This window comes from Lonchura striata, chromosome 1 (assembly GCF_050655825.1).
Source record: "Lonchura striata isolate lonStrDom1 chromosome 1, ASM5065582v1, whole genome shotgun sequence".
NCBI classification, from domain to species: domain Eukaryota; kingdom Metazoa; phylum Chordata; class Aves; order Passeriformes; family Estrildidae; genus Lonchura; species Lonchura striata.
Genome location: NC_140703.1, coordinates 105464880 through 105488640, shown reverse-complemented (window position 1 = coordinate 105488640; position 23761 = coordinate 105464880). Strand labels below are relative to the sequence as shown.

The 23761-nt window shown below is 39.8% G+C and overlaps 1 protein-coding gene across 5 annotated transcripts; it reads left to right on the top strand.

Annotated features, from left to right (window-relative positions):
- The first annotated feature begins 44 nt into the window (after positions 1–44).
- KLHL15 (kelch like family member 15) lies at positions 45–23430 on the top strand. Of its 5 annotated transcripts, none has more exons than XM_085559874.1 (4): positions 45–178; positions 2433–2538; positions 12240–12951; positions 21305–23079. In XM_085559874.1, exons 3-4 carry the CDS (start codon positions 12247–12249, stop codon positions 22412–22414), a joined length of 1815 nt encoding a protein of 604 aa, XP_085416000.1. In that variant the 5' UTR covers positions 45–178; positions 2433–2538; positions 12240–12246; the 3' UTR covers positions 22415–23079. The 5 variants fall into 5 exon arrangements, with proteins under 5 accessions (XP_085416000.1, XP_085416013.1, XP_021408720.1 ...); XM_021553045.3 differs by lacking the exons at positions 45–178; positions 2433–2538 and adding exons at positions 4018–4080; positions 4285–4395 and having other exon boundaries at positions 21305–23430; XM_085559887.1 differs by lacking the exon at positions 45–178 and having other exon boundaries at positions 2415–2538.
- Positions 23431–23761: the final 331 nt, after the last annotated feature.

Below are 23761 nucleotides of genomic sequence, written 5' to 3'. Positions count from 1 at the left end.
GGCGGGGCCTCGCAGCGTGCGCGCGCACGGCGCGGGAGCGCGGGCACGGCGCGGCGGCGGGAGCGCGGCGGGACGGGCGCCGCGCAAACCCCGCCGGAGCGGAGCGAAACAGCGCCGTGCCTGCGGGGAGGGCTCGCTGAAAGACACACCGAAGGCAGGAGCCCCTGCCGTGCTCGGGGTTTGTTGCTGTGCGGATTTATTTGGGGTGCCCGGGGGTGCGGTGCAGAAGGCACGATATCTGTGTATGCACTGAAATGAGCGCATCGACCGCGGTGCCTGCTTCAACAGTAACAGGTCACCGCACGTGTGTCAGAACCTCTGCTGGCCATCGCCGTGAGGAGATCTTTCTTATTTTAGCTTTTTTCTTGTTACTGTCTTTGTAGACTGGGCGCTTATTGTTAGGGAAGGCATGTGGATGTGAGAGTTGCCCCAACATACCTAAATGTTTTGTACGAAACAGGTAAAAATCCCACCAAACACTTGCTGTTCCCAGAGTTGGGTATGACATAAATTGAATAAAATCCCTAATCCAGTGATGAGAGCCAGTTTAGAGGTTCACCAGAGAGTAAAGGTTAAATTTCCCTGTTCTTCATGGGAACCTCTTAAAGGCATAGAAGATGTTGCTGATAGTATTTCCTCCCTGGTCAGGGAAGCAGGTTTCAATGCAGGTAACCAGTTATCTCAAATATGTGTGCGTTGTGCCAACAACAGCAGCTTTATCTGTTGGAATACACATTTGTTCTCAGACTCTGCCTGGCTTTGCAGGTCAAAAAAAGCAGGTTTGGGGCAGGCAACCATGTGACTGAAATGTGATGATGGAAATCCGTGTGAAACTGGTATGCCTGGTTGAACAATGGTTGTAACCTCCCACTTTCACCTATGATATTATTTCCATACTTTCCTGATACAAGATCTAGGAGTGAGTTCTGATGGGTATTTGTAGAGCAAACACATTGCCACAATGTTCTTGATCTGAAGAAATTAACAGGAGCACATTGTAAGAAACCTTTCAGTATCTATGATGGTATTGCCAATGACAAAATGTATTTTGTCTTGCAACCCAGTCGTGTTGGACAATGGTCTGGAAAATAAATTTTCATAATCTTGTTTCAGGCCACACGGTGTTTTCAATTTTGTATTAAATATCTCACTTCTGGGAAAAACCACTGAAATACATGAGGTGTAGTGAGAACATGATGCAATACTTGGTTGTAGTTGCCTCGATGTTCACACATGTATAATCCCTCTTTTATGAAAATGAACTGAAAGTGCTGGACTCTGTAGTTACTTAGCTGCTTAAATTATGCAATAAATGCAGTGCAGTGTGTGTAAAATTATGGAAATAGTTTTTGTCACATTTGAAACAGCCTTTAAAAAGGACTCAATCCTTGTCAAACACCCTGTCAGGAATATGAAAAAAACTACGCAAACTGTTGCTTCTATTTTAACATTGAGATTGTACATTTTACATATTCTGAGGTTCTCTTGCTATTTTGATTCACTTATTTGGAAATGTTTGTAATATAAAGAAAAGCAGAAAAGTCTAAAGTCTGTAAATGTCTAATTATTGTAGGATCCTAGAATGGTTTATGTTGTAAGGGACCTCAAAGATCATCGAGTTCAAATCTTCCTGCCATGGGCAGAAACATCTTTCACTATCCCAGGCTGCTCAGAGCCCCGTCCAGCCTGGCCTTGAACACTTCCAGGGATGGGGCAACCACAGCTTCTCTGAGTAACCTGTGCCAGTGCTTCACCCTCACAGTAAAGAGTTTCTTCCTAGCACCTAATCTAAATCTGCCCTCTTTCAGTTTAAAGCCATTCTGCCTTGTTCTGTTACTCCATGCCCTTGTGAAAAGTCCATTTTCTAGCCTTTTGGGCCCCCTTTAAGCACTGAATGCTTCTATAAGGTTTACTCAGAGCTTTCTCTTCTCCAGGCTGAACAACCCCAACTAAAATAGGTAAGAACATTTCTAGGAGTTGACATTATGTCATATGTCAATATATGTGTATTGGACATTTATGTATTAATTAAATAAAGTTTAAAAATATTAGAATTAGATCCTAAGTAGCATATTAATATAGCTCAAAAAAACTACATCCAGAATTCTCTTCATCGCAATAGTCTTATTTAAGCTAGTGGTAACTGTTTAGCCACTGACTTTGTACAAATGCCTAAATCAGAGGGGTCAACCCAAATCTCAAATTAATATTCAGTAAGGTAATTTTGAGACTAGTGGTCATTGTCAGAGGCCTAAATGTAATTATTTAATTTTTTTAGGAGACTAGAATTGAGACATTATTAACATATTTGATTTTTTGGTAGAAGCAAATTGTTCAATGTGAAGGAGAAGGGTATGAGAGGGTTTTTTTGTGCTTTGAAATGTTGAGCTGTTTTAAATGTCAAAGCTGCTATGGTTTTGTTTTGTGGCTAGGTTTGAGGTCCTCTTCTGTGATTCTGTGACAAGTGTGTAGGAGAGACCTGAAGACCATCTTGCACCTCAGCTTGACACAAACTGCAGACAGCAAAATGACAGTCAGGTAAAACATAAAAGTCTTGCTTAGCTTTTTCTGCCCTTGCTGACCCATGAAGGTGAAAAGTCTGAGGGGTGCAGAAGTATGCATGAAGTTTTGGTTGTATCATTTCTGTATATGAGAAACTTAGTTCCTACTCATTTTTCTTTGTTGAAGCATTAGATATGGGTGGGTACATGTTTGCTGCAGCAGATATCCATTATGGAAAAGGGAGGGAATGTCTTGGAGACATAGGTGGCAGGAACACCTGCTGTCTCGGCAGGGTCAGTCTGTAAAGGCCAGTTTTTTCACCATAAACACACAAGTAACAGGTTTTAAAACAGTGACTGGGGAGATTGGGTAAATTTACTGCATGAGTGAATGAGACGGAGTAGTAAGGCAAAGCCGAGAGAGGTCTGGCCATTGTGATGAAGGAGTGAATGGGAACTTGATCGTAGCAGAGGGAGCAGTAGGTAGGCAGTTGAGGGGAGTGGGAATAGCATTGGGAAGTCTTTTGTAAGGCACCACATGGAGTAGCTGATTCATTTCTTGAAGCTGTGAAAGGTGGGAAAGGCATTCAGCTTGGGGGTAGCAGGTATAGAGAAGGTACTCTTGTTTTATAAATCAAGAATGGGGGGGGGGTGATAATGAGAGACTGAAAATAGGATGGGAACAGCAGTAAACAGGGAGAGGATGCCAGCCTGTGGCCTGCTATTTATATGGTTTGGGGGTGGTAGTGGCAAACCAAAGGTCCACGTAGGTTAGTTCATCTCGTACAATGAAATCTGAGTTTGCCAGGCAAAGGCAAAATAGCGAAAGCTAAGGAGTACTGTTTGTACTAAGGCAGAGCCCTGCTCACCCCCTCGGGGCCGTGCTCCCTGTGTGCAGTTTGTTCGCTGCTCCAGCGCTGCCGGCCCTGACCCCTGCGGCTCTGGTGACCCGGTTCCCACGGCGGCTCGCAAAGCCGCCTGCGGGAGCGGAGAGCTGGCATCAGCCCGCGGGAGCGGCTGGCCGCTGTCCGGGGAGGAGCGCAGCCGGCAGCCGGCCCCGAGCGGCGATTGCTGTACCCGGGGCGGGATGCAGCGCTGCAGCGGGCAGCTGCCATAGCAACCTGGGAGCTGCCATCGCCTCGGAGAGCTCGGCCGCAGCCTGGAGGCAGCGGGGCGGGCGAGAGCAGCGCAAGACCGACCCTCTGAAAGCGGACGCGTGTGGATGCGCGTCCTCGCGGGCCGGACGCAGATGATGCCTCTCGGTGTCGCGTTCTCCAGCCGTGCTCCCCGGGACGTGCCGGGGCTCCGGCGCCTGGCCGAGCCCGCACGGGCCGGAGCCGGGGTGCCGGTGCTGGTGCCGGTGCCGGGGTGCCGGTGCCGGGGTGCCGGTGCCGGGGTGCCGGTGCCGGAGCCGGGGTGCCGGAGCCGGGGTGCCGGTGCCGGGGTGCCGGTGCCGGGGTGCCGGAGCCGTTCCTCGCCCCGGGCCCGCCCGCGCGGCCGCAGGTGCGGCGGAAGTGACGGCCGGCGCGGTGCTGCCGGGGGAACATGGCGCCCGCGGCCGCGCGGGGCAGCGCGGAAGGTAAACAAGCGTGAGGGCGGCGGGGACCCCGGGGCCGAAGCCGGGCCGGGCGCGCCGGTGCCCGGGCGGCGCGGCGGGGGCGGCTCCCACCGCCCCCCCCGAGCGCGGACGGCGGGGAGGAGGGAGCCCAGGATCCCCCCTTCTTCCTCCGCCTCCTTCTCCTCCTCCTCCCGGCTTCGCCTCAGCCATTGCCCCTCTCCGCAGCCCCCCGGCGCCTCCCTCCGCCGCCCCCGGCTGTATGGTACACGGAGCCAGGGCCCCTCTCCGCCGCTCCAGCGGGAGGAGCCGCGTCCTCAGCGCCGCCGCCGCCGAGAGGTGGGTGAAGGATCCCGCGGGCCCTCCCGCCGCCGTCGCTCGCCCCATCGAGGGCGGCCCGGGCGCCCTCCGGGCCCTCGGGGTCTCTCCTCCCCGGGGCGGCGGGCGGGGAGCAGGCGGGCTGGCGCGGGATCGGGCACGGCCGCGCCGGGCGGGGCGGGGCGGCCGCAGCCCCGCCGGGCCCCTCGGGCTCCCGCGGCCGCACGTCGCGGAGCCGGCCCGCCAGCCCCGCTCGCCGGGGAGCTCAGCCTGCGAGCGTGCGAGCCGGCAGGCTGAAGTAGGTCATCTGAGTTCCTGCCCCGAAAATGGCCATTTTTACCCGCCCCCCTCCCCCATCGTACCTGATCGCGGCAAAAGTATCCGTGATCTGAACGGGTAGAGCTACCCAGATGATACTAGAGCTTTGATGTGTTTGGTGAATACTGGAATGTCACTTAAAAATTTGAACTCCTTGCCTTTTCATTGTTTGGGGTTTGGGTTTTTCTATTCTAATTTAGAAAATAAATAGGAGAATTATAAAGTTATTACTAGATAAAAGGACAGAACTACTGAAGTCTGGCTTCCTGTGGACTTGTTATATAAACTTGTCTGTAGAATAACCCAGCTCTTGCACCACCATTGCCCCAGTTCACATTCAGATCCCCTGAGAATACCACCATGCACAACACATACTTCCTGTGTTTTCCCTTCCATCACCTAGAAAACGTGTTTAATTTCTACCACATGTCCTATAAACTTTCCACTGACACTCATCTCCTTTCACTTTCCTTAATTATACCCTGTGGCTGGTTTGGATCTACACATGTGTTGATTTGCCTTTCAGTGAGCAGAGCACAGCAGATAACCATTGAGCTCACACTAGAGATATCAGACCTTTTTCATTCATCTAGCTGCCAGTCTGGGGGATATGTGTAGAAATAAAATAGGTTTGAGATTTCTGTGTTTCTGACAAGTGAGTTTGGTATTTGGTAGTAAGGTCAAAACCTGTGTGTCTTGAACAAAGGGCACAATTAATGTCATTTTCTCAGAAGATGCTAGGAGTACATACTAAATTAGCAATAAAGATACATATAACAAAAAGACAAATGGAGGGCATAGTTTAGCAATCCTAATTTAAATTTAAAATATTTTTACTAACATAGTTTGAATACTACTTCTTACTCCTTTCTATCTTATTACGCTAAAAATTTATGATAAGTCAGAAAAGATAGGATTTTTTGTTACTAACAGATACTTAGCTTGCTACTTTTCTGTATAAAATACACTACAATTTTCTTAATAAAAATCTTCACAGTGACAGAATCAGCCTTTATTCATACCTTTTTCTTACATTCGAAATCGTTACTCATTCTATAAGACAGATATATATATATGTATGTGTATATATATGTAAGAAGGACTGCTGTCATTCAGGATAGAGCAGTCCTGTCCACTTTGAGAGCAATGGCAAATCTGTACTTTTCAACACTACTATAATTTAACTTTTAGTAATATCTAAAAGTTAAATACAAGTATTTCCACTTAAAAGGTAATTCTCATTTTGGTGGATATATCAACTGTTTTATACAGTGCACCTGTTCTGGCAGAGCGTTGAGCTGAGCTTGCTCTGTGTTTGGGAGCAGGTTTTTCTGTGCACGCGTTGGGATGCAGTGACTTCTTAGACAGGTGGTTCAAGCCATCTTAGTGTCTGTGAAGTGCAGTTACAGGTTCTGGCACACGTAGAGTGAAGAGTAACCATGCTGAGCTGAGGCACAATCCATGCTGAGTTTTAGCAGGTTTGGTTGTAACTGGTTCTGGTATTTTTGACATGGCTGTAATGACCATAATGACACCAAGTGCCGCTGCTGCTCTGTGCTAATTCAGATTGTTCCCAGATAGCAACAGGAGCAGAGATTGTCGAGGGAGCTGTTCTGGTCAGCTCTGTGTCCCTAAGAAATGGAGTCTGGGCAGCTTTCAGGATTAGCCAAATTTTAAGTTCTGGCAGTCTGGTTCCTCTGACTGGTGGTGATTGGTAAGCTCCTAACTTCTCCATTCTCAAGTAATCCAGTGCTTTTGAAATTCTCAAGATGGATTGGATGAAGTCTTAAACATGAACATAAGAATGGGTTGAAGATAAATGGTTTCCCAAATTTAGTGTCCTAATTACAAAGGATTTCAGATAAAACACATGGAAAGTGGATGTATTTCTTTGTTCCCTACGTTGCAATTGTTGTAGCAATAGAAAGTTTTGATAGCCACTGGTTATTGATCTATCCCACATGATATCACTCCTTCTGTTGCTGTTAGTGGAGGATTATGATAAAAAATTGACAAAATTTAATGGTTTTAGTTTTAAACCATGTAAACAAAGGTTTAATTCGGGGGATAAATTATTTATGCTGTGTATGTTATAATTGTACTGTTACTCAGTACATTGCATTCAAAGGCCCAGCCTTTGGCCATATGTGCAGTTGTGAATGTGTGCTAGTGTGTTCAAATACTTGTATTTTCATATGTGTGTATAACATTTGACTATGGAGAAATGTCCTTATTAACAAAACTAGGCTCAAAATATTCTGCTCTAGGCAGCCTTTCCTTTGCACCTGATCAAATAAAGTGTGCATGATGGCTTTAAAAATTACATTTAAATGCATGCATTTGGTGGATGGAAGAGATTATTTTGTTTAAAGCTCTATTTTAGTACATTGTGTAACCAAAGCATGGTTCTGTGTGTCTATTGAAATATCTTTATAGTGTAACTCATAGATAATAGTGTTTTATTATGTGAAAATTTGTTGTTCAGCTTGTCCACAAAGATGATTTCTTAGAATATCTATGGGATAGGTAAAATGAACAAGTACTCCATAATTAGTAAACAAAACAAATCTTGCTCATTCTATCTCAGCATCCCAGATAAATTACTAAGGAACAACAGTAAAGGAAGTCTGAAATTTCGCTTTGAGATCGTGTGGTAGACCTGGTATTGTCAATACTTTCCTAGGACAATAAATTTCTATCCCTAGAAAATGCATATAAGCTTACATATGACATAAAGACACATATTGAAAAGGCTCTTTTTCAGGTAGTACTGGTCTTGGAGAGATTTTAAATCCAGGAGGGCTTGAGTCAAAAGCATTTATTCTGTGACTTGTTTCTCAATAACCAGTGCATTTAGACTCCATTTCTTCTGCTTGTGACTAAGAGCCTCAGACACCCTGAGGAAAGAAGGTTCTCCTTGTTTAGCAAGAAAAAGCAGTCTAGAGTAGGATTTTCAGACTTTCATTACAGCTGCAGAATAAAAATGAGAAATCAGTGTTCCAAGTAAGTGGTTTTACAGTTAGAGCACTGTAGAATCTAATGCATTATGTGCTTAAAGAGGAAAAAATGTAAGGAGCAGCTAATAAGGTTAAATGTATTTCTCTTTTGGCTTTTCAGCAGAGTCTTCCTGTGCTGCATTATCCTGATCAGCTCTAATACGTGCAGAACAGTAACGAATGTCAATGTACATTGCCCCCCACCTCCCCTTCATTGTTTATACATTGGATTTTTTTTGTTCCAGTTTTCCTGTAGACCACTGCAGGCTTCATGTCTTCCATTGGATTAAGTGTGCAGCTGTGATTTGCATGCATGAAGAAGATCGAACTGAATTTTCCATTTTTATTGAAAATATGGAAAAAAATGTTATGTATTGTCCTCTGGGAAATAACTGCAGCATTTGAATAGTGCTTAGAATTACATCAAAGATTGCAAGTATGTGTGTGGGAGGAATGGCATAGCTATGCTTTAGAAAAATTACTTGGTTTGAGAGTTATTTTGTATTGCTTTTTTTAATGTTTGAACTACCACATTGCTATTTGCTTTTGACAGAGGATGTTAGCTTTAGAAATGAAGATTTTTGCCAGTTAAGCATAATACGCATTTAATTATCTACTTTCACAGTTTTTGTACTATTTTAACCCCTTTGTTTATTTGTACTGGCAATACATTTTTTTGTTTTAAAGAAAAACTTATCTGCTGATAATGTACATGGCTTTATGCCAAGAAAAGGATATTTACTCCTTTTATTTAATGCAGGAAGACAAGTAGTCCTTTTGCTTTTCACTCATGGAATTCTGAAGCTTCTTTAGATGGTGTAGGGAGAAGTCTTACTGGTTTTGTGTCTAAGTAATCCATTAAATGCTCACTGCTGTTCAGGAGGAAAAATACGTTAATGTTGAAAACTGTCGATTTACTAAAAGTAATGTCAGCAGGAATGTGAAAAGAAGGATTAAGTGATTTAAACACCTACATTTTTAAAACATTCAGAAATAATAATTTCAAAGTGTTGACTCCTTTCGTACTGTTACGGAGATTTGTGGCTGACTTGGTGGTTTAAATATTTTTTATGGAATAGCTAGTTGTAAGGAGATGTAAAAATTGGAACTCTAAAGGGTACCTAAATACAGGTAGGTTTCATTTCTCAGTATTTCAGTGATTGCTGCCTTGTCAGATTTAAAATTCAAAGGATAATAATATATATTTATTTTTTGGTGTTTGTATATTTGTCTTATTTCTATTTAATCAGAATTAAAAAGAAGGTTGCAAAAAAACCCCTACATGGTTGCAGTGTCTGTGCAACAGCAACACAATCACAGATTCACAGACGAGTTGAGGTTATAAAGGACCTCTGAAGGTCATCTGTGCCACCTGCAGGGCCACCTAGAGCCAGTTGCCCAGGACTCTTTGGTGATGGTTTGGTTGAGGGTTTTTTGTGTTGTGTTGTGTTTGTTTTGCATTTGGAGTTTTTGTTTGATTGTGTTGAGTATTATTTACTTGTTTTCCTCCTTAAAAGCAATACTGGAGGTGCATATACCATGTCTCCACTTCACTTCCAGCTTTTCCTTTCTGCTTCTTCGAGGGTAGTAAAAGAGGCCTTTCTTTTAGGGCCATCTTGTGTACAAGTTAATTTTTCTCCTTTTATTTGAGGAGTACCCATAATGTAATTACCTTTGTCAAGGTAAGGGCAAGGATCCTGCTGTGTGTTTGGAGCTTGCTGCTGTGGTTTTTCAGTGCTGTTAGGTACACAGTAATGCACATAATCTTTTGAAGAACTCCCTTCAGTAGTATTACCTGTGTGATGGGAGATCCCACTATTTCCAGATGAATATATAATTGCTTCTGTCAGTTGGGGAATGTTGCTTAATTTTTTACTTTTTCTCCCCTGATACATTGTTGTGTTATTCTGTTCTCACTTTCACATTTTCAAATTCCAACTGTCCTTTCCTATATTTAACCCTGATCATGGAACTGATGCTGAGCCAAGTCTTAGTTGGTCTCCTAAAGCTCTGTAATTTACACAGTAGTACTGTCTGAGAGTCCTTGTAACACTGAGTCTCTTGGCTGATTCCAGACAGCAGTGAGTTAAGTCGCTGTATGTTCTATGAAAATGAGTGGCCCATTTAAAGGCAAGTGATCATTAAATAGTTTGAACAGGAAGGACTAAGGTATGAGTTCAGCTATTATTAAATATCAGAGAACAGGGGATGGGAGGAAAGGAATTCCAGTGCTCTGATGAAAAAAGGAAGTAAGCTAATACTGGTCCTTACCTTTTTATTTGATACCAGAAATCCAGTTAGAAAACAAAATCCTGTGACGTCAGACCTTATGCTTCCTCTTCAGTTGGGTGCTTCTTTTTGAGGTAATAAGAATTAGTGAAGTGGTTCTTTCCTCATCTGCTTTTGTGTAAGAGCTGGCAACAGCTAAGAAAATTACCTGATGGTAATTTTTCTTTCTGGTAGGCATTTGATGTTGAGGAGTAAGAGACTCACAAAGGGAGGTTCCAGAGCAGTTTGCATGTTTCTCTTTGTCTTCAGTGACACTGAAGGGAAGGTGCTGCATTGGATACTGGTGAGAAAGTGATTGGACTGTCATCTTGGTTCTTTGCTCCTGCTCTTACTTTCAGGAATTTGAATTCTGTGAGAAAGCCTTAATTGTAAGGAGCACTCCCAGCATTGGCTTTATCATGCACAGAGCCTGTCATCAGGCTTCAGCAGTGTGGGAGTGGTGCTAATCCCACGAGGTGTGGCTACACCCATTCACCAGTTTAGTTTTGCACAAAGGGTATGTCCAGTTGGTTTTCCAGGATGTGTGCTGAGGAGTGAAGGAGAGGAGATGATTAAGCATTGATGAGTCTAATAAAATGCATTCCTGTTACAATGGCAGCAGCCAGAATGTGGTGCTTGAAGAAGTGGGGGTAAGTGGTAACTGCTCTCTGATGCTGTGAAATATAGGCCAGCCTAGAGTCACTTCTGGGTCCATGTACTTATGTGAAATTTTATGACCTTGAGGATGTACAGGTTTTCTAATGTGTTGGTATTATTTAGATTAGTACCAAAACATTATTAGCTTTATTTATTATAAAAAATTCAGAGTTAAATGTAACAAATATCTGAGGGAAGGTTGAAGTGTAATTTAAGGTGGGATGAAGTGGAACAAAAGTAGCTGATGCAATTCTAATAGTAAGTGAATGCCAAATAGGGAAGTTGTTGCTCTTTGTCTCTCTTCCTGCACAAGTATATGTCCTGCCCTCTGCATCAGGTTGGTTCTTGTGCCAAACCCCACAGTGTCAAGTCAGAAGTCAGCTGACTGTTAAGCAGAAAGATTCCTGGTTTTGAGGTTTTGTGTGTGCTGGGGAGTCAGGGTGGTCATGTTTATGTTGTGTGTCTTTTTCACGTCTGTCCCTCCATGATCTTAATTTATTTTTTAGTCATGGTTATGAGTTGAATTGACTTTCTGGAGAAGCCGAATGAACCCCAGAAATGGCTCAAAGTAGGCAGCAGGAGCTCAGGTCCTGGAATGTGACAGAGGAGGGAAAGTGCAGTGTGCTGTGGTCCTTTGAGGAATTGTTGACTGGTTCAAGCTGTGTTGGGCAACTTCACCCTACTGAAACCCAAGGAAGCTGAGCAACATTTTGAGAAATTTCTGGATTTTGAATAGGTTTTTATTTTGATTATTGAATTGACTTTAACAGGGTAGGATCCTTCTACTCTTAGATTATTTTTTTTTTTAATTTGCAGGTTAATTATAGCTTGCATATAAGTAACACTATATTTGCAAATGCTTAATGAGCAATTAAGCTTCACTAAGCCCACTATACAGAATATTTTTTGTGACCTATTATTGTCAGTGCTTCTTGTTGCCTTAAGTATTTTGCACTTCATAGATCTCATAACTTAATCGCTATAGTAAGAAATGAGGGGGAACATGATGGGACTGTGTTTTTACAGGAGAAATAAAGCATACAATCTCAAATAGTATCTGTGAAAATGTTCATTTTCCTACAAATAACCTTTGACATAGATTTTAAATTGACATAGATTTTAAAACATAATAACTTTTTTTTTTTAGATCATATAATGTACAGATCTACTGAAGCTTGTTTCTGAAGTTCAGGAAGTTTGGCTTCCTTTCTTTGAGACCTTTGATATCCAAGAGTGGGTGTTTTATTGCTCCCCTGAGATAAATTCTTCAGAAGGATTGACGGGGGGGAGAGGAAAAAAACCATGACAACCTTTTTAGTTCATTATATGACATGAATTAACTTGGAGTAAGGAATCATTTTGGTAGTGTTGCACAGTTATTTTTGTTCCATTACCCTGTTTTTAAAATGAGAATATTTGGTTTGGGGAGAAGTATTTCAAGTTTGTGTTTTAAGTTATTTCCTCAGTTGATTTTTCAACTGGAGACAGAACAGAAAGAATGGTGAAGACTTAAATTCTAATCAAAGCAATCTCAGTTGGGATTTATTTAGTCAGGAAAGGCTTGTAATATGTTATTAGAAATTATGATTTATTTTTATTTTTATTTATTTTCTTTCTTCCCCCCAGGTGATTCATGGCAGGGGACGTGGAAGGGTTTAGCTCCTCCATCCATGACACCAGTGTCTCTGCAGGATTCAGAGCACTGTATGAGGAGGGATTGCTTCTTGATGTCACACTTGTCATTGAAGACCACCAATTTCAGGCCCATAAAGCACTGCTTGCCACCCAGAGTGATTACTTCAGGATTATGTTCACAGCAGACATGCGAGAACGAGATCAGGACAAAATCCATTTGAAAGGTCTGACAGCTACAGGCTTCAGTCATGTCCTCCAATTCATGTACTATGGAACTATTGAACTGAGTATGAACACTGTTCATGAAATCCTTCAGGCTGCCATGTATGTCCAGCTTATAGAGGTGGTAAAGTTTTGCTGCTCTTTTCTCTTAGCTAAAATCTGCTTAGAAAACTGTGCAGAAATTATGAGACTTCTGGATGATTTTGGTGTAAACATCGAAGGAGTCAGGGAAAAATTGGATTCCTTTCTGCTAGAGAATTTTGTGCCACTCATGTCCAGACCTGACTTTCTTTCATATCTGAGCTTTGAGAAGCTCATGTCTTACTTGGATAATGATCATCTGAGCAGGTTTCCAGAGATAGAGCTGTATGAAGCTGTTCAGGCCTGGCTACGCCATGATAGAAGACGCTGGAGACATACGGACACCATCATTCAGAACATCAGGTTTTGTTTGATGACACCATCCAGTGTTTTTGAGAAGGTTGGTGCATTTGAAAAGCAATAGGCAGGATTCATCATTTAGCTAGGGCAGCATGCCATTAAATAGGTAAGATTCCAGAAGCTATGAAAAGGAACAAAATGATAGCATTATTTTTCTAATAAAGTAAAGTACAGAAGGCAAACATCTAGAAGTGTTGTCTTTGGTTATTAGACAATAATACTACAGTGGCTGGAGAACAGGTATGTTTGCAGTACATGGTTATATGTGACTTAATATGGAAAAGACCTTTTGAAATAAGGTCACTTGTGTCTAGTTTGATTTCAGATATTCTTAACTGTTTTCCACATGTTGCTTATTGTTTCCAGAGGCTTTAGACCTGCACATAATATGTAGGGTATACATTATGATGATTGTTATCAATATAATAAAAAATAGTGACTGTAGCTCTTATGTGGCTTAAGTACACGAGAGAATTATTTACAAATGAGAAGTAGCATCTGCTCATCTGCTCTTAAATCTGCAGAATGGTGCTGTTGTTTTATCTTCTTCAGTGCTTGTGCTATTACACAGCAGTTAGAAGTAAGCCCTGATCCTGCAAAGTTACACATTGTCTTGGTTGTACACAAGACATAATACAATCAGAAATGATTGATGGCATCAAATGTAATGATTTACTTTAGGTATCAGAGGACTCTGTAACAGGTGATCTTATAGTTAATTTTCAGTGTATAGAATAAGAGTTAAAAGAGAAGTTGCCTTTTCTACTCTTCTGTTAAAGAACAGACAAAAAATTGTTTTCTAGTTCTTCAGAATCTCTGAATATTTGTTAACAGTAGAGGATTACAGTACTTTGTAAGCAGTTCTCTCACAGGCCAGTAACATTGTTCAGGTTAGGAATTACTTGATATGTGCTGTTTTAACAATGTTAATTTTGTGTTATAATATACAACTTCAACTTCTGTATTTTTCACTTCTCAGGAAATTAATAGGAATTCAGACCCCATATTTTTGTTGTGCTTCTTACAAATTAATCTTCCATATATTTTTACTTTAGTGTCTACTGAATATACAGACATGGTTGTATTGGTTTTGGTGTTTTTCAGGGCCACTGGATCATCTAAGCAGTAATTCTTAGACTTATTTGTATTTTAGATTATAAGAGTTATTAATTACTTCAGACTAGTTAATTTTTATATTTGGATTTTTTTCTGTGTGTGTGAACTGAGTATAGGAAGCAATAATACATAAAATATATTTATGATGCTATATTGGATTATAGACATAAAATAAATGCCTAAACATATTTTAGAACACTAATGTAATGTTTATATTGGGTTAAAACATTTTTAACTAGTAGGAGCTCAACTCTGCAGAATCCTGTATAGTGTCTTGTTTTAAATAGCACTTTTACCATATTAATACATAATTTAAGCCCTTCAATAATAAAACTTACAGAATTCACAACATATCTTTTGAGGTTAATCTAATAAGGTAAGGATTTGTGTGAGTCTGCTTCAGCAGTATTTGTTTTGGAGATGCCAGCTCAAGCTGTCTTCAGTTAGATTTCTGTAAGTGCAAGTGAAAGTGTATGTTAGTCTTGAGCATTATATTTGGGTATAACTTCTGGAGTTGGTTTTACTATCACTGCTATAAACCCTGCATACAGTGCTTCTCAAGTTTTATCTTGACAGCTAGCAAATGGCTCAACAGATACAACTTCAGGAGACCAGTTGTTTTCAGCATGCCAGATTATATACCTGTATGCAAAAGGTTTCTCTGGTAATACCCTCCCTGTTAATTGTGTGTGGGAGCAGAGAAAAACCAGTGCAGATTATGGAGTGAGACAGCTCAGCAGAGGGAAGCAGAGCTAATTATGTCATTTGTTACCGCAGCTAAGAATGCATTTGTGTTCTACCCTGGCTGGAGAGTATTAAGTTATCCAGTAGGACAAGTGACAAAGGACAACTGCAGTTGGAGCCAATATCAGAATATAGCACACTTTATTTTTTTAATAAAAGAACATGTCTGTTCACTGTTCTGGCAGTAACACAGAGAGAGCCTCTTTCTTCTATCTGTAGAATGGGGAAATAGTGGTATAACTCCCTTTTTTGAAGATCAACAAACACAATCCACCCTGAAGCCAGCACATACTAAATGCATGAATATACCAAATACAGTCTGAGGTTGACTCTTCCAGTTCACCAAACTCTGTATTGGCTATACACTGGCTGGCTTGTTAAGTACTTTTTTGTAATCTTTCTAATACACATTTCTCAGATGCCTGTCACTGTAGCATATAAATAACTTGTATAATTTAACTTTGCAAGTCATGGTAAGGATACTTTTGTCCTCTTAACCCCTTCTGTTCCATACTTTTTTTTTTTTTGAAAGATGTACAATTTAAAAAATGGTGAGTCTAGATTAATACCTGGAGGCTGATGTGCATTTAGAATGCACAAGTGAAGGTACAGCATAGTTGCTTACTACAAAATGTCCTGGAAGAAAGTCTTCTGAACTATGGGTTGGTACTCCTTTTGTTCCTCAGCCTTTAAAGTACATGCAGATGCATGGGCAAAAATGGAAATACAAATCAAATAAGGATTTAGGGAATAAGCAAAGTATTTGGGGAAAAGCACAAGTTTCACTATTCATGTTGTGCTTTCCTTTTTTATTAAACATATCCATAGCTCTGTAAGTCTTGAGGAAGTTAAAAGTGCCTTTCACCTGCATCACTGAGTTAATCTCTGTGTTACGGGAGGCAACCATGTCGTGATTTCCCTGAAATATACTGTTTAAGCTCCATTTAGTTTCTGTGTACTACTCAGATTGAAATGTTGTTTCAAAATCTGTCTTTAAAACCCAGAGGTTTTTTATGTCTAGTCTGTAAGGTTTATTATGACTAGCTCATGCTTATTAATTGCTAGCTTAAATCAAAAGTTTACTAATCACTAGATTCATCGGCTTCTCTTGTAGAGGTAGGATGAATAACACATTATTTTTTAATACCTCCTGTCCTGTTCCTAGAAAATTGTAAATTTTGAGATTATGTCATTGTAATTTTATGTTACCGTGGCTTTACCTTACATAAATGTGTTGAATTTTTTTTCCCGTTTACCTCCATTTCTAGTAGTACATCTGTATCTATTTACACAACTTCATTTGCTGAAGTATAGAATAAGAAATGTGAATGAAGTTAGGGATCCCTCTTATTGTAAATAGGTGCTGTGCTCAGTGTTTTTGGGTGTTAAGATTACTGTTGATTTGAATAGATTTGCTAGCAGTATTTATTACATGCAGAGCTTCTTAATTGTGGCATATAGATTGTTGACTCCACTCTGATTTGAAATATTAGATTGAGTTAGCCTCCAGCTTGATTTTGACAATTCCCAGCTTCTAAAAAGGAGCAGCTGAGTAATCAATTTGAGGGCACCGTCCTTGCTTCTCAGAGGCTGTGCCTTTCTATGGTTAGGCTGAAAACACTTAAGTGATTTCTATTCTTGCAGAATAGCCCTTCACTGGTACTGAGCAGTTTTCATACCAGCTTACAACTGTGATTAGAATACGGCTGGAGATAAACAGATGTGAAAATAATAAGGATCTTTGTTAGTGGAGTTGATGGATCTTTAGTTTTGACTGAGGTTAATCTCTAGTAAAATAAGTTTGGGGTTTTGTTTCAAGTAAGAGTTTGATCCTTAGAAGTGTGATACAGATGCCGTCATTGTTCGTTGGAAAGGTGGGGCATTGCTTCTGAACTCCTCGTAGCTGAGTTTGAGTTGCATCACACATTCCAAATTGGCAGCCTTAGGAAACATTAGCACAAAAAGTTGTAATCTTTAAAAATAGTTCTCTGTTTACATGTCTAGAGATGATAAAGTGACATTATGAGCCATTGAGATTTTTCTGTGCTTTTGTTTTTGTTTGTCTTTGAGGATTTTTACCAGTTCTACAGAAGGAAGCAAGATAATAGCCACCCCATATAATAACATACTAAAATTTAGTAACCAGGTGCACAAATAATAGCTGTTTTGTTTGGGCAGTTCAAAAGAAGCCTTTCTGATTTTGAAAGCTTTTTATTACAAACCTAAGTAACAAGAATACAAATACAGCAGTAGCTGTAAATGGTTGTATGAGGAAATTTTGTTTTAAAAAGTCTATTTACTGAAGTCAAATGTGTTACAGAACATTTACCTTGGCATTTCATTGCTCTTCCTGCAGCTTATTAATTGGCATAATTGTTTTTGGGGAGGGGGAAAGCTGATGAACATAATGTGGGGTACAGCTGGTCTTTTGTGGAGATAACTTTTCAAATTAGAAAGTAATGGAAGTAATGGCTTAATTTTTTCTTCTTCATATAATACAAATTGAAGATTTGGAGACTTCCATAGCTGCTACAACTAGAAAAGCATGCATTCAATACAGCAGAAAAATAGGCAATGATTAATCACTGCACTAACTTGGAAAGCCAGCACTTTTTATGGAGTGTTTCACTGGTTTAAAATGAAAAAGAGGAAATGCATTAAAGCTCAGATTTACTGTGACTGGAGGGATGCCCAAGGGGGCAAGTAAAGGAATGGATGTTTTTAATTATTTTTACGTCTTTTATTATGGAATAACACATTTGATTTTGTTTCTGCTTTTCTTAGTCTGTGTAGCAGAAAGACTGTGAACCATTGGTAGTTCATACACTGAGATAGTTCCCATTTCTCCATCTCTGCAGATCTTGTGGAAACTCTTGCATTAGGCTGTGTCCAAGCATAACGTCTTTAAGTGGGTTTTCTCCAGAAAATTAAAGAATTGGAAAGAATGTACAGAAAATCACCTGAACAAAGCTTTAGCACTTGGATTAAATTCCCTTTTTCATGGTATGACTGGGGTTAATATGGAAGTCCACTTAAAATGCCTTTGAGACCCTTCAGCAAGATAACAGGACAGTTTAAAGAAAAACTTTGAAAATGCTTTGAAGCATTTATATATTTTTATCAATTCAGAGTTGATTATGTGTACTCTTTAGGAATGCACATTTGTTTCACTTCAGGGTTCCTGACAATTGCTGTACATTTCCACCTGTTTTGCTGAAATCTGTGTGTTCTGTTTGAGTGTTGGTAATTATGGACACATTGCTTCCAGAGCTTCTCCATTTGAACTTAACAGGAAGATTGGTCGGTTGATAAGCACTTTGATATTTGCTGATGAACTTCTTGTTGCTACTTACAGGTAGTGGCAGAGCCTACTTTTGAAAGCTGAAGGCTTTCCTTCTGTGTGTTTTGAGTATCAGATAGAAATTCCTGCAAAAGGTCATGGGCTTTCATCTGCTGACATTCACAACTTACCTTAATTTAAATGCTTGTCTCTTTTGATTATATACACAAGTTGTGAAAATTACTGTAAAATTATTTGAAAGTGCAAGCAGAGGGTTTTTATTACTAGTAGAACAGGGCTTTCAAATATTTCTGGAACATTCATAATGTGTGACTGAAAGTGGGCCAAATGACCTACATTTGCTTTGTTTTCATTTGCATTAAGCAAGTGTGAGCAGTCTGTACTTTCCTATAGGCATATCCTAACATTCATCTTAGACAGTCATTTGAGCCTCAAGAGAGGTACTGCTCCTGTGTGGCAGAGATCATGCTGGTGAAAGGTGGATGGCTAAAAACAGGGATATTTTTCCTTGGCAGCCAAGCCTAGGAATGCTCCAATTACCTTTTCGTACCAGAAGTGAGGTAGTCTATCACTCTTGTTTTGTGGGATTTTTTTTTTTTGCATGTTGTAAGAATTGCTAGTGCTGTGTATTTTCATGTTCAGCTCTTCAAACTTGTGCTTGTCGAAGCTTCCCCGTGAACTTCAGTCACAGAGGGGTGTTAATAACGGGGAGTTGCATTTGCTCCATCATGTCTTTTCATTTAAGGTAAGAGCTTGAGGCTTTGCTTTGACATGAGTGACATTGTCAAGATAAGCAGTAGTAAACTAAAAAATTGATTCCCTGGTCTTGAGGGTTTCTCTCTGGAATTTGAGATACTCCTTGTTTTCTTTGGCATGCTCTCATGGGGTAAGATTTAGGCTATGTGGAGGAGTACAGTGATGAGGTTGTAGGCTTATTTTAAATTCCAGTTTCTGGCTGGCATTCCAATTTCTATATCTAATAACAGAGTTGTAAATGCTGAGGGAGAAAGAAAAAAAATTTCAATCTCTGCCAGGCTTTACTGATGTTTCACATTGTAAGCATGTTGATCCTATTGTCTTCCATAATTGTCCAAGAAAACCTGAACTGCATATAGGTGGATCAAAGATAATTTGTATTTTCATTTAACTCCAAAGAGGATGGCTTCAGTTTGGGAATGCCTGAAGTAGTCCTGCTGGCTTAGAATTTGAAAGTTAATTTTAAGGATAAAGTAGACCAGCCATGATTCTTTGTTATTTTAACTTTATTTTTCTTTTTTTTTAACCTTAATATGTTACCATTTTTCTGTGTTGTGGTTCTCCCTGCCAGCATATTTTCTGTAATTTATGATCAGTCTTTTCAGTCAGGCAAGGTATATGGTTTATTGTAATAAATACCGTATGAGCAAATCTGCCTTTGTATGATATATTACTTATTTGCAACAAGAAAATAGAGCTGTTGTTCCCACAAGAGTTTGGCTTACTGTGTGTTTTCTGTAAGTGCCATACCTGAGTAGACTTTTTTGCTCCAAAATCACGTCTGGTAAAAATAGTAGAAAGAGGTTGGATATTGTTACAAGAATAATATATATGATCTGCATGTGACCATCCTCCTTTTTTCAAACAAAGATTGTTTGAAATTGTTGACTGTGTCAAAATTTAAGTGGAGGAAAGAAAAAGTATAAATAAAAACATCAAGTCACAGTCACTCTTGAGCTATACATTGCTTTGCAATAGTAGGTTAATATTCGGCTTTCTTTTTGAAATCTGGTGTTTCAAACTGTCTCAAAAACTGTGCAAATTGTATTCAGTAATAACAGTTCAGAAGATTTTTTTTAAAAATCATTCTTTGACAGCAGAATGTCTTAATTACTACACAAGAAAGATACGATTACCAGATGGCTAACAAAATTTTAATGGTATATATTTATGGAACAAGCAGCTACTTTATTCACAAGGTATAAAGAATATTAATTTACAAATTGCTTTCCATATATGTCAAAATTCATACCACCACCCCTGAGGCATTTGTTCTTTGGGACAGAGGATAGGAGGAGGTGGGGTAAAAGATACTTAAAAAGAGTAACTCCTGATGTTACCTTGTGATCACCTGAAATTTCAGAGTGGCCACTGATTTTTTTTTCAGAGCATTGCTTCTTATTTGGAGCTGGTTGATACTAAAGGCTCTTAGACTGTTTGAAAGCAATCCAATTTTATGTGCAATAAACTGGGATTTAGGATCAAATCTGATGGAGGGTTTGTGGATTTGGCAGCATCTAGCAGGTTTTGTTTTAGAAGTGTGATTCAGAATGCCGTGTTACACCAGACTGTACAGGAAGAGTGAGGCATCTGAAGAGATTCCCACGGTGAGCTGAGGATTGCCTTGAGCTAGATTAATTAAAACGTTCAAGACAGGGGTGTGTTTTGGAATGGTCTCAGGACCAGCCTCTGGCCCTTGAATTGGCTTAGATGGTAGGAAGGGTCCCAGAAGGAATTCTTTTCCCCTGTGCCTACAACTCCAATAAAACTGAGCAGGCATGGCTTTTAGGTTGTAACTCTCACCTGGGAAGTGGAAGTTCAAACCTACCTCTGCATTTTGTCACAGAAATGTACAACCAAAGGATTAGAGGTGGAGATGTTTCCTTCTTGTGTTAAAGGCATGTGTTAACATGTGGAGACTCAGAGGGGAAACCATAAGGTCGTTGTCATGATGAGTGGTTGGTGCAAGCACATATTCTGAAGGAAGGCGGTTGAGTACCTTCCCTTCCCACCCCATGGCAATTAAATAACCCTGTGAGCAGAGCCTAGCAGAGTTCAGGCTTAATTTCTGAGAATTCAGAAAAACAAATGGACTAGAGTAGATCTTGTTAACCACAGAATGGGTGTGTAGAGTGTTTTTGCAACCCAGGAAAAAATGGAATTTTTAATTTTTGTACTTCATCAATTAAGCTGAAGGTGAACAGAAGCTGTTTTCAGGAGAAAGAATAATGGTTTTTAGACTGCCTAATTCCAGCATAAATTCTGCATGTGATTATTCTGCTGAAAATGTTAGTCACTGCTCTTCTGGATTTTGGATAACAATACATCAGTTTAAACCTTCATGCATAAATGCAATTGCTCTCGAGATTGCCTGAATGAAACAAAGTACAGTAATCTTCTAATGACATACAGTGATTTAGGTTTTCTGGATTGTTTCTCTTGGTCAGAATTTAATATCTTTTAAATGTATTTATAGGTAAAAACATCAGAGTTTTATCGATACTCCCGGCAGCTGCGACATGAGGTTGACCAAGCCATGAATTACTTTCATAGCGTTCACCAACAGCCTTTGATGGAAATGAAATCGAACAAAATTCGTTCAGCCAAACCCCAGACTGCAGTATTTAGAGGAATGATAGGACACAGTATGGTAAACAGTAAAATTCTTCTCTTGCACAAACCAAGGGTCTGGTGGGAACTAGAGGGTCCTCAAGTACCTTTACGACCAGACTGCCTTGCCATTGTAAATAACTTCGTGTTCTTATTAGGTGGGGAAGAACTGGGGCCAGATGGTGAGTTCCATGCTTCGTCCAAAGTGTTTAGATACGACCCAAGACAGAACACTTGGTTACGAATGGCAGACATGTCTGTGCCACGTTCTGAGTTTGCTGTTGGAGTGATTGGCAGGTATGTTTACGCAGTGGCTGGGAGAACCCGTGATGAAACGTTTTACTCCACTGAACGGTATGATATTACTGAAGATAAATGGGAATTTGTGGATCCCTATCCAGTAAATAAGTACGGACATGAAGGGACTGTGCTTGGTAACAAGTTGTATATCACTGGCGGAATTACATCATCTTCAACTTCTAAGCAAGTGTGTGTGTTTGATCCCAGTAAAGAAGGGACAGTAGAGCAGCGAACACGGAGAACTCAAGTGGTCACTAACTGTTGGGAGAACAAATGCAAAATGAATTATGCGAGGTGCTTTCACAAAATGATTTCTTATAATGGTAAGCTTTATGTCTTTGGTGGTGTTTGTGTGATCCTGAGAGCTTCCTTTGAATCTCAAGGATGTCCATCTACAGAGGTTTATGACCCTGATACTGACCAATGGACTATATTGGCTTCTATGCCAATAGGTAGGAGTGGTCATGGTGTAGCTGTTTTGGACAAACAGATAATGGTTCTTGGAGGCCTTTGTTACAATGGTCATTACAGTGATTCCATTCTCACTTTTGATCCAGAGGAGAACAAATGGAAAGAAGATGAATATCCAAGGATGCCGTGCAAGCTGGATGGCTTGCAGGTCTGCAGCCTGCACTTCCCTGAGTATGTCTTGGAGCATGTTAGACGTTGCAGCTAAAATGGAATGAAAAACCCAATCAAATACAAAAGAACTATAGTAATTTGAAAAAAAATACAAACAGTTGAATTCCTGCAGAGTCATTTCCTTGTGTATAAGAACAATGGCTCAATGCTCAAGAGAAACAGGATGTACAGGGAGTGTACCAAGTTTATTAGAAAAGGTGATAGTTGGTCTGACCTTGTGAAAGCTTTGGGTTTTTTTTAACAAATATAATTTTAAGTATGAGAAAAAAATATATTTTTGAGTCTGCTTTTTTTTGGTAACATTTTATGTTCACAATATGTTCTCTTTTTTTTTTAATGGCCATTATATCACTATGCTTTTGAAATAAGGTGAATTTGACAAAATATTTGTGAAAGGAAGGGAAGAAAGATGTTCTTTTAATTTTTTATTGAACATCACAATAACCGTACTAGGGTACAACCAGGTATAAAGTGAAAAACCAAACTATTTCTGTACCTTATGTTGTCTTTTAGATGCTTTTTCCATTAACTGCAAAGTATTCTCAAATCTACTAGGTGTTTTTGTTTTCCCTTATTTACTTTGGAGAAGAATTTTAACCCTTTTGCATGACCCTTTTCCTGGTTTTGTATAGTTGTACCAGTAAGTCTGCCAAAATGCAAATTACACATTTTCTACTAAATTGAAAACAAAGCATTTTTATATTCAAAACACTATTTCTATGCTGCCTTCTATTGTCTGTGTTGTGTTTGTTGGTGAGTAAAAAAATGTATACACACATGTGCATACACTGTAAAAACTGTATATAAATGCATCTTTTTATGTGCAGTTACGATATTTTAACTAGTGCACAGATTCAGCCATATCTGTTGATTTAGGGTATTCTTTCATGAGCTAAATAGTTCAAAGTTCTTAAGTGAAACTGGAAGCCTCATTTGGTATCGAAGTATCTTACCTTTAGTATATGCTGATTGATTCAGTAACCTTAAACTCTTTATATTGTTGCTACATAATGAACTGTTAGTTATTTCTTATTTTATAAATTATTTCTTAAAAAGTAAACTCATTTTACCTGAGTTTTTTTTTTTTTTTCAATCTGCTGCCCAGTTTTCTTTTTTCATAAAAATATAAAACGTCAATAAGCAAATGTTCAGCACTGCTGTAACCCACAGTTATTTTTGGAACTGGATACTGGATATGCTACAGTTTATTGTCAATACTTTTCTTATACTCACACTGCAATATGAGTACTCATATTGAAGTGGTATAATATTTTTATTATTATTATTATTTAATTAATATCTGTTAAGAACTACTGTGTTTTGAAAATGTGCAGTTAGGTGATTAGTTTGTTAATATAATTTCTGTTTCTTTTATGAAAAC